This window comes from Maniola jurtina, chromosome 5, assembly GCF_905333055.1.
Source record: "Maniola jurtina chromosome 5, ilManJurt1.1, whole genome shotgun sequence".
NCBI lineage: Eukaryota > Metazoa > Arthropoda > Insecta > Lepidoptera > Nymphalidae > Maniola > Maniola jurtina.
In genome coordinates this window covers 6,497,414-6,508,501 of record NC_060033.1, presented here as the reverse complement: position 1 = coordinate 6,508,501, position 11,088 = coordinate 6,497,414, and the positions used below count along the sequence as shown (strand labels likewise).

General features: G+C 38.0%; 1 protein-coding gene across 5 annotated transcripts in view; it reads left to right on the top strand.

Annotated features, from left to right (window-relative positions):
• LOC123865415 (nuclear factor of activated T-cells 5) overlaps positions 1-11,088 on the top strand; it is a 121,964-nt gene that overhangs the window by 93,505 nt on the left and 17,371 nt on the right. For 3 of the 5 annotated variants that reach the window (XM_045906420.1, XM_045906417.1, XM_045906418.1), the window contains exons 4-15: positions 1,806-1,890; positions 2,600-2,816; positions 4,475-4,591; positions 5,260-5,367; positions 6,290-6,437; positions 7,167-7,273; positions 7,710-7,799; positions 7,970-8,069; positions 8,746-8,841; positions 9,365-9,462; positions 10,065-10,176; positions 10,369-10,517. In XM_045906420.1, the coding sequence (XP_045762376.1) occupies positions 1,806-1,890; positions 2,600-2,816; positions 4,475-4,591; positions 5,260-5,367; positions 6,290-6,437; positions 7,167-7,273; positions 7,710-7,799; positions 7,970-8,069; positions 8,746-8,841; positions 9,365-9,462; positions 10,065-10,176; positions 10,369-10,517 (1,427 nt within the window). The remainder of the gene's footprint in view (positions 1-1,805; positions 1,891-2,599; positions 2,817-4,474; positions 4,592-5,259; positions 5,368-6,289; positions 6,438-7,166; positions 7,274-7,709; positions 7,800-7,969; positions 8,070-8,745; positions 8,842-9,364; positions 9,463-10,064; positions 10,177-10,368; positions 10,518-11,088) is intronic. The other 2 variants (XM_045906421.1, XM_045906419.1) reach the window with 1 other exon arrangement.

Below are 11,088 nucleotides of genomic sequence, written 5' to 3'. Positions count from 1 at the left end.
ATGCAAGCATTACATATAATATAACATAAGCATACATTATAGAAGATAGTACTTACCTACCTAAGTTTCTTTCTGAAAAAGTATAGGCATGGTTTAGAAATATAACATAATATATAATAATCTAAAACACAACTCATAAAAATTGTGTGGTTTTATATTTTTATAATAAATCACCTTAATAAATTCTTCCGAATTCTGCGCAGTCATGCATTATGTTGACTTGGAACCCCGAACCCTTTGAAATATTTTTTCTTTTAGGCTTGCGAATGATTTTCGTGATAAAGCATTAAAAAAATATGGTTTTTTGGCAGCAGGTGTTTTTAAAGACAAGTTCACCAACCCCGCCTAACAACATCTTCAATGGATGGGATGTCAAAGATAAGCGATACCTGTTTATTGTGTTAATGAGAATTAACGACTATCATAATTCCGCGAAAATATCCGCTCGCGTTTGGAGATAAATATAGGGAACCCTTCGTTACACTCCAATAAAACTCTACCTCAATATTTTTTGGGTCATTTTGTTTGTCGTGCTCTTTGGGCAATTATTTTTGAATCGTCAAATGTATCTATCTACCACTGCACTGGTTCTGAATGCCTTTCATACCAAAAAGTCAGCCAAGCCAGCAATAAACTCGACGGTTGCTGTTTTCAAACATTCGATTTTCAATAGTATATACTATGCCATGTTTAAAAGTTATTGCAGTTTGCATGTCTGGAGCGAGCTGCGAATCAAATTCACGCTCTAGTATTGTTTGTTTAGGAGCATACCTTTATAGATTTTTTGAACTTGTGTAAAGGAAAATCTAGAGTTGATTTCATTATGCTGAGGTCATAGATTTTACCTATGCATAGGAACCATTGCGTTAGTAAGAATACTACTTTCCTCTATATATTATGTCGAGGTTATTAATATAAATGTTTAAACAGACACTCTGATCTTTAGTACCTATGAGTTAGCTAAATCCTTTTCAAAAGGTATGGATTATACCTATTGAAATTTAAATACAGGACGTACTGTTTTTAATGGTTTCTACATCCTATTCAATACTTATTTAAAATTCTTACTTGACATTATTTGTGCTCCCTTCCATTTAAGTATTCGTTGCTTTTTTGGATAAGTAAAAGACGTGAGACTAATACTTTGTGTCCTAAATTATAACAGAATAATATGTAAAATTATTATTTGTCCAAATATTACACTATGAATTGAATCTATTGACATTTTCAAAGACCATGACCGAATCGCATAATAGGTCATAATTTTATACACTTGATAATAAACCGATGATCTACTTTTCGACTCGATCTAATTATATTTATAGATCTGATAAATAACCTTATAAAGAAAAACGACATTCTAGTATCAGCAAATATAAATCATATCACGGATTCTTTCATCAGAAAGATCATTTGGTTTTTTGAATTTTATGTTTTTGTCAATCTGGTATTTTTCTCATATTTGAAAGGCTTATTTATTGCTGGGTAACTACTTAATATTCCATTTAGAAGTTATCAACTAATCGCTATTTAATTGGCAAATGAAATAAAAAGTAATGTGAAAATGCGCAAGTTATTAAAAAAATTTACATCTAAAAACTATAATTTAATTGTTATTACGCCAAATCAGGGTCTAATTTCCGTTGGTGTTCTTACTAAATACAATGTGTAAAAGTGTATCTTTAATTCGAAAACTTCATAAAATACTGTTTTCCTGAAGAGTTTTTTCATCTACATACTTTAATTTACCTACCTGTTCTCTTATTAATATTTATACTTACGATTTATTATCTGTATTGTTACAGGAGCGACAAAAGAGATCGGCACAGCTTTAACTCGAGTATGTCTACGACACAGAGCGATAGAGAGCCGAATGAAGACTTTTATCAGGTGATCTTAATACTTACGAAAAGAATATTTTTAATATATTTATTTATTCCTAATTAACGCATCATGTAAACAAAAACTAACTGTCTTAAAATATTCCATATTATTATGATTTAATTTATATTTAGTGGTAAATAAAGTTCCGATATGTAACCAAAGTTATACTTGTAGATATTATCTATCTTTTCCCACTTACTTACTTAAAGTAACAGGAAAACTTGGTTAAGTAAGTACTAAGTAATAGAGGTATTTAGTAGATTTTAATAAAAAAGAAGTAGATTTTAGTGAAAAAGAAAGTACTTATTGGGTGAATAATAAAGAAATTCGGTTCAGTTTTATCGTTCATTTCATAATTTCATCATCATGATCAACCCATCGCCTACGAGCATCACTACTGAGCACGGATCACCTCAGAATTAGAATAGGCATAATCCACCACGTTGACTAAATGCTGACTGGCAGACTATAAACACATCTTTGAGAACATTATGGAGAACTCTCAGGCATTCAGGTTTCCTCATGATGTTTTCCTTTACTGCTAAAGCAAATGATATTTAATTGCAAAAGTTCAATTGCAAAAGTTTGAGGTTCGAATCCGGGATCGAAGCCTTGGTCCCCGAAATAAAAGGCCGACGTCTTAGCCACTAGATAATCACAGCTTTTTTATTTTTTAATTAGCTTGAATGTTTTCTTATTTGTTGTATTATTCCAGTACATTAATGGACCGCCTCATAACACCGCTGTCGGAACGCGCGGATGAATGGCGGCGCGGCTGCAACGGCAGCGGCGCGCTGAGTCGCGAGCATGCGCGGGAGTGCAAGCGCGCGCGCGCGGAGCTGCGGCGCCGTGTGCACGACGCTCAGCGACACGCAAGGAAGGCACGCCGCGCTGCGCCCGATGTGAAGCGGCGCGCAGACGTGTGCCTTCAGGTTATTACCTTTTTTACCCGACTATAACGGCAAAGCCGAAAGGAAGGGTTATGATTTTAGCAGCCTATGTATGTAGGTTTGTATTTATGTGTGTTCCACCGTAGCGCCTACACTACCTACTGAGCCGATTTTGGTAAATGAGGTGTCAAGCGATTCGTTATTATGGTCCGAGTGACATAGTCCGCATTTTATGCGAAAATATTGACGTGGCGGATTTGGGGTCTCCAAATTTTTTTGCTTTTGTATCCAAAAATATTTTGCACCTATTGAATTTTTCGGTTAATAAATTCTCAGTAGATAACTACTACTAGCCTAAAGCTAGGAACTTGGCGGTGATTCACCCCCGCTCCGTGCCTCGGAGAGCACGTTGAGAGAGTCTTGCGCCTGATCACTCTCCAGTCGTGTCAGATTTCCGTCCCATCGGGGTATGAGAGTGAAGAAATAGAGACTGCGCCTGTGTTTGCGCACACATTTGTACACTATACCTAATATCTCTCGCGCAATTTAATATAAATTAAGTGTCCCAAAATTTATCGCTTTCGATAGGCTTCGATTAGGAATTATTATTATTATATTATATCGATGTCTATAGGTCAATGTAAAACCTAGATGTCCAAGCAAGTTCAAAGCCACTTCATTATGATCTAGTACTAATGATATGAACAAGGAAATAATAACTGTCGCAATATAAATTGATATTTAAATGGATATACATATTTGTAATTCATATTGCAATACATTTACATTTCTGAATATACAATTAGATGAGAAACATGAGTAATCCTACTTTTATATCATCTGTTGATATTTGTCAAACGAGGAGAGGTATATTGGTCACTTGATGGGAATGATAAGAATCGCTTAGGTAAATTCTTTCAGCAGCGGCGTTTGAAATTGAATGAGAAAAATACTATGTTTTTTGCCATGCAAAGGATATAATTTTTATAAAAAGGATGACATCAGTTTCTCGGAAAAATATATTTTTTGACATTGTAAACAAACAATCGAGCAAAAATGCGTCATAGGTACTGCGCATGGGAAACCAGTCTCAATTTCGTTTACGTCCTTTCTCTATCAAATTATTCAATCAACATGTTTGCGTCCGATGGGTACTTAGGTAGTAGGTACACATAGGTCTTTCCGAGAATGCGTTTGTTTGTGACTACAACGTAAAGAAAAGTATCATTTTAACTTACAATGTTCAAACCTATTTATCACACTTCACACTAATATTATAAAGGCGAAAGTTTGTATGTGTGTGTGTGTGTGTGTGTATGTTTGTTACTCCTTCACGCAAAAACTACTGGACGGATTTGGCTGAAATTTGGAATGAAGATAGATAATATCCTGGATTAGCACATAGGCTACTTTTTATCCCGGAAAATCAAAGAGTTCCCACAGGATTTCGAAAAACCTAAATCCACGCGGGCGAAGTCGCGGGCATCGGCTAGTCCTATATAAAATGATAAAACTTCTATTCAAAGAATCTATGGATACTGGATGGTTAATCCCACAGTCCCACACCATCCTTCTTAACTAGATAGAAACCAATTTACAGCCATTGCAAACCTTTTTCCTCAATTTTCCAAAATCAAGTTTTTATGAAAAAAACTTACCAGTAGCAGTAACTAAATCACATTTTAAATAATTTTCCACAGGATATACAAGAGAGAAAGCAACAATTGGAAGAAATGGAAGAAAAGGCAGCTAAGGCAGCCCTTATTGAGGAGAGGAGCCGCTTCTGCCACTTCGTGTCCTTGCTCAGCCCTGTCGTGGTCAGTATGGAATAGCTATTTCAATCTGTATGGTACAATGTGCAACATGCGATATGCACCGCCTGTCCTCCCACTACCAAAGAAGCAGGAAAAGCAAGCAATACACACCACCAACATACAACACCACACAAATCTTCTAGAAAACACTGCGGATGTCGGTTTTGGGCCCAAATTGGCCCAAATAAAAAATTTGGGGTTTCTATTCTCATTAGCATTCCGGAACTGGGCGGTGAAATCCGCGTGCTTCAGAGAGCACATAAAACTGTTGTCTGCACCTTATCTCTCTCCGGTTGTTTTGGGTTGCCGATCCATCGGACTATGAGAGGGAATATCGAATGAACTGCAGTGCTACACCTTTGCGAACTATGATATCTCCTGAATAGTTGTCGTCTTTTAATTTTTTTATTGTAAGACGTCCGAAACTTTGGAGTGTGCTTGCCTAGAAGATGCCTATTCACTCTTGCCTTGAAGGTATTTAGATTAAGTATAGGTTGCAGGAAACGTGGATGCCGGAAGGGCATTCCATGCGTTGAGCAAAAACGTTTCGTGGCCAGTAGATTGGAAGTCTCTGGTGAGATTGGTTGTTGTGCCTGAAATTCAGTCAGGAGAACATAATTTTTTCAGCATTTTACCGGTTTTATTTATCATGCATGTAAACTGTGTTGCAGGAGAGTGAAGTGGCAATGCTAGCGGAGGTCGGTCACCTACAGGAAGGTACAGAACAGCTGTCGAGGCAAACCTGCGAGCCGCGAAGCCTATCAGCTGCTAGCTTACAGGTAAGCTATCAGTTTTTTTTAGGGCTCCGTACCCCAAATTTGCTAACGGGACCCTATTACTAAGCCTCCGCCGTCTGTCCGTCCGTCCATCTGTCTGTCAGTGGGCAGTGAGTTGAAATTTTCACAGAATGTGTATCATGTAAATAACAACAAATAACATAAAATAATAAACTATAACAACAAATAATAACAAAGTGGCCGCCCTGAAAATATTTAAGTGTTGTTTCTCGTATGACTCGCACTTGACCGATTTTTTGTTCAACTTACAACAATACGTAACTTACTTACAACTTTATTAGCAGCGAGTTCTATTTTCATGAATTTGTTTTTCTCTTAATATTTCTTTTCGATTATGCTTTTTTAATTCTTTATTTATACGGTAGCGGTGCAAACTCCTATACCTTTGACTACTTTTTAATTTTTAATACGTTTTTACTTCTTAATGGTACAGACAACATTCTAGTTACACCGAGGATCGAAGACATATGAAAACTTTTACGTTTAGGTAAATGAAAAGTTATACCTACCTACATACGTATTTCTTCGCAGTTATACTGGTTTTGGAAACCTAAACTATAGACATAAGTAGGCATGGGAAGGAAAAAGAATATGAGGAAATCGGTCTGATTTCTGACGCACAAATCTCCCAGAGATTACTGAAATAAATATTGTGGTTAATTAATTTTACTATGACGCGCATTTGTCAATTCATAATGAGTGAGGGAATCCTGGGTTTGATCCTGAATAAACGATCGTTCATATATTAGGGCTATTATAGGTGACGAAAAAAACAAAAAAAAATTGTCGTTTCATAGCGTCAAGTGTGGGTAACATTTGACGCCTGCCAGTGACTTCGAAGCCTCGAAGTTTTGTTATAAGTTCCCAAACTGTCGTCAAGTGTGGCTATGATGTGTGGTTGCAGGTGATATGCGACGTGAAGTCGTGCTACAGCGGCTGGGCGGAAGGCGGGTCGGCGCCGCACTCCCCCTCGGCCTCGTCGCGCCTCGGCAGCCGCAAGTCCTCGCTCACGTCCATATCCTCCCTCACGAGCCAGTGCTCGGACCAGCATGGTAACTTTGCGAACTTTCTATAAACGCAGGCGTTGCTTGGTGGAAGTCCTCGATAGGGTACATAAGGAAAAACAAGCTTCTTTTACTGTAAAATAGTTTTATTTTATTCCGATACTAGACGATGTCCGCGACTTCGTCTGCGTGGATTTAGGTTTTAAAGATCCCGTAGGAACTGTTTGATTTTCCGGGATAAAAACTTGCCTATGTCAATTACAGTTACGCGAGCTGCCTAGGAGTACTCTACTCCTAGGCTACTCCATAAGGAGTGCCTAGACCTCCGGGCCCGTCAGAGTGACCGAACTTGGACAAACGAAAGGCAGGGTCACGCTAACGGCCAATCGGAGCGGCCTGTGGAGGTAGTAACTCAGAAACACCTATCTTATCGTTGGATGACGAAGCTTGTTCAAAGTAACCCAGCTTGTAGTATCGAGAGACAGCAAAATAAGCAGCTTGTTATTCCTTGTGAACTATAAAAAGTGCCTCCAATTTTGATATGTTAACTTATACCTAATAATAATAATTATTTTCTGTTATACATTTTTTAATTATAAATATCTGTCTAGAATAATATAATTTGGCAGTGTCGTTATCTCTTATAGTCCATTTTTTGATTCCGGAGACTAATGTGGAGTCACAAATATTAAGAGTAGACGGTTCAAGCATAATTTGTTTAGTTTTTGTGGTTATTTAAGTCGGTTTTTTTTAAATGTTTTGTTTTTTGTGATCCAGGTGTATCAGGCTCGACAGTGAGTTGCTCCACGCCCATATCGAGCGCGTCGTCCAGTCTCACCCCAGCGCCGGCGACTGTGCCGGACTCCCTTCGTGGACTGTCACAGGTGCGCCTTACTAAATAAACTTGTTTATCGTAGAGACACATTTTGAAAATTCTTTATTTTACTCAATATGGTACTTATTTTAATTTGGTTATTATTTTTTTATTTCATTTTTACTTTTTGTTCCGTGTGGTTAATATGAGATTTTACGTCTCACCAACACAATAGAACCCAAGTGTTGAAACAATTCAGCTTTTAAGTAAAATGAACCTTAATTGTGTTTATTTTAAAGCTCAAGTTTGTCCGTACAGTCAGCGCTCCAAGCGAAAACGTTGCAAAATTAAAATTGCTGGTACTGATGTTTTATTTTAAATCAATGTCTTTTAGGTCCATTTTACTTTGACGTTATTTTCTTTCGACTCTCGATTTCAACGTTTTCAACGTTGGATACGTTGGGAAGATGTAAAATCCCATACTAAGCACACTGTTGTCTGTGTAGTCCGGTTCTCGGCTGGCCAGCGTCTGCAGTGCGGACTCTGGGTTCCGTTCCCAGGACGCGCTCCAACGACCGTCGCTCTACGTTGACAATGTAATTTTTTTATTTTTTTACTTTATTTGTTTTAAGTTTTTTTATGATTTGTTTTTTTTTTCTGTGTTGTTTATTCTAAAATTATACGTTTTTTCGGTGCTTTCCCTGGCATAGTGTTTACGAAGATGAGCAAGTTCTGAGTGAATTGTATTGAAAATATGGTTTCGCAGGGTTCAGACAATCAGAGCGTTAGCAGTGAATGCGTCACTCCCTCCAAGACGACCGACGAAGACAATATCGACGATGCCAACGACCTTATGGCCAACGTTGGTATGTATTCCAGTTTTTTTTTTATGTTGTTGTAGCTGTAATCTGTCGAGAGACTAAGCAGGTTGGCTATGTTATCTGTGACTTTGCCAGACTGGAAGGCCACTGTCCTCAAGTCTGTATAGAATCGAGCACATTTGCCTGCTTCAATCGCTTTAGTTTGTTTGCAGTTAATAGGCTGTTTGCCAGTGAGTTTTGGTGTCTTTGCAGTCGCTCCCAAAGTTTATCTTGACCCACTTTCATTGTTGGCATCTAAAGTGGGAGCTATTTATTTACATCATATCATAGCTTCATCCGTGTCATCGTACCAAAACGTTCAATCACTTGACGGTACGATAACTGGCCACAGCCGAAACTCTTATTATCAAAAGAAACCTGAGCCAATTTAGTAACGACTACGACCGCCCGAGGCTTGACTGGCAGAAAAGGTTCTCGAGCTTTAATACGACTGTATGACACATTAGTAGTGCAATAAAGTGACAAAAAATCTCGTCCTTATCCCGTGAGAATTGTGAAATATCTGGCTGTATTACTTGTCTACATAATTAAGGCCACCTTTGTGAAAAATTACAGTTTTCTAGGTCCAAGCATTTGCGCTGAGCATTGATGAGTCAGTCAATGAGTCAGGACTTTTATTTTTTTACAGTAATTAAAAATACAATATTTGACCGTGTTGCAGCGTCAGCGACATGGCCGGATCTAAAAGACACAGCACAGTTCGATAGGGCGGCCTCCGCCATAATGGGAGGACGACCACATACTATATCTGGAGGAGGTAAGGACATGTCTACCGAACAGTGGTCAAAATGGATGTTATAACAGAAACTTTTGAAAGTAGCTTACATTGATAGAATATAATAATTATTATGATTATGGACAAAACTTGTTATGAACATGATTCTGTATTGTATTTGTTGAAGAAGCTGTGGATATCGAAAGATGGTTTTTATAGTTTTTCGAAAATGTTTTGAATCCTATTCAATTACTAGCGGTTCTTCAGCGTGTGTATACTAAGTTAAAATATGTATTGAAAAACATAAAACTCTAAAACCATCTTCGCATTATTGCCTTTCTAATGAAACCGGTTTGGAGCACATCAGTTTAAAGCCTATAACGGACACAGGTGAAAACATTTTTTGTGTTTTGTATATTATAGAGATGGAAGATTATCCTAATTATGTTCATTTTCTGTGAAAATATTCTCCGATATAAAGTCCTATAAGTTGCCTTACAATCCTTAGAATTAAGACACTCTGCACACATTAACCACAATAAAAATGGTATTTAATCTGTTTCAGCGTCAGAACGCGGGCACCCCAGGCCGGCGCTCAGCGTTCACACGTTCACAGAAAACACGAGTCGCGACGCTATTTATGCTAGACCACCGTTGCCTACTGTAAGTTATCTTTCTTCTGCTTCTTATTCTTTGGGGCTATGTAGGTTCTTGGATACCCTGTATGACTTAGACCGTCTCCGATCTATTGTGATAGCTACTGTTAGTCTATTATGTATAAGTTAATGTAAGACTGTTAAGTCAGAGTATTGTACTACTTATATATGTAGTATATTTTACTTGCTACGCGTATCCATGTTTACCAAATTTCAAAGCATCCAGTAGATTCGGAGAGATTCGCTGCGACAAACAGAAAGACAGAGTGATCCTATAAGGTTTCTGTTTTTGCGTTCGGACGTAGGGAACCCTAAAAATGGGAAGTTCTCTGTTCCCCACATATTTTTACAATGGGGGTCCACAGGCAAAACTGATCTCAGAGGGCGCTACGAGAGCTCCGGCCGGTCCGGTTTCATGTGTTTACATGACAATTTTTTTAATTATGGCGTTTCCACAGATGATACCTTTGTGGCTGGTTCGCTTATGTGCCACCTGTCGGGATGAATTGGCACTGTGGATCCCCAGTTTCGTAAAAAAGTATATATAAACGCTTTAAAGTTCATCCATATGCAATGTTTTTTATTTATTTGGTATATTGTTTTGAACAGAGATGTTCGTCACTAGAGAGACCGATAGTACCTGCCAAGACCAATGCCAACACAGTACACGCAGAGTTCAAACCCGCCAAGCCTTCCTCCTTGCCGCCACACCTTGCTAAAGGTATGTATTTACAGATAATTTTTAACTATAGTTCAGCCATGACTGAAACTGCAAGTGAATTTCTGAAACTAACAGTCCAAAATTTTATGTTACAACGTTTGAAAATAGTAAATTTGTGTAGAAAATATATGATCTACAATTTCGTTGATTTGTATTACAGCTTTTCAAGGCTTATCTTTTTTTTACTAATAGAAATGCCTCAAGCCGTCTACGTGAATATGTCCGAGTTAGCGACATTAGCGGCCTCTCGGGCTCAGCAACAGCAACAGCAACAGCAACAACAGCAACAGCAACAACAGCAGCAACAACAACACAACAATGAATATCCGCAGCAGGAAAAGGTACATAATTTCATAATCGTTTTGACGGCAGATTCCACTGCAAAAACAGATGGGTCTTTTTATAAGTCGACGAAGCTGTGTAATATCAGTTGTCGCTCACATAGTCCATGGCCCATCCGTTCAGCGGTTCACGTGGTTTTTGAAGTCGGTTTTATTTTTCTTTTGAAAATTTTTTAGTTCACAATTTTTAGTGGCCCCACTGTACTATAATATGCTATGGCCAGTTAAAATCCTACTGTTTACTAAGCTATTACACTGATCGCGAGCAATTTACTGTTATCCATTGAATAGTTCTGTTCTCCATCTCCGAAGATATTCGTCAAATCTTCACCAAATTTAAATGGGGCCAACTGCGAAGTATACCATTTCAAACAAAAAAAAAATCCAAATCGGTCCCGGCGTCTTATAGTAATCGGGTAACATACATAAAAAAAAGATTCCGACGAATTGAGAACCTCCTCCTTTTTTCGAAGTCGGTTAAAAAAGAGATGCGCCTATCCTCAAGATATTGGTGCCAATTAACTACCGCCTTTTGTCGTACCACGTTCACTACACAACAATGTAGTTTGCA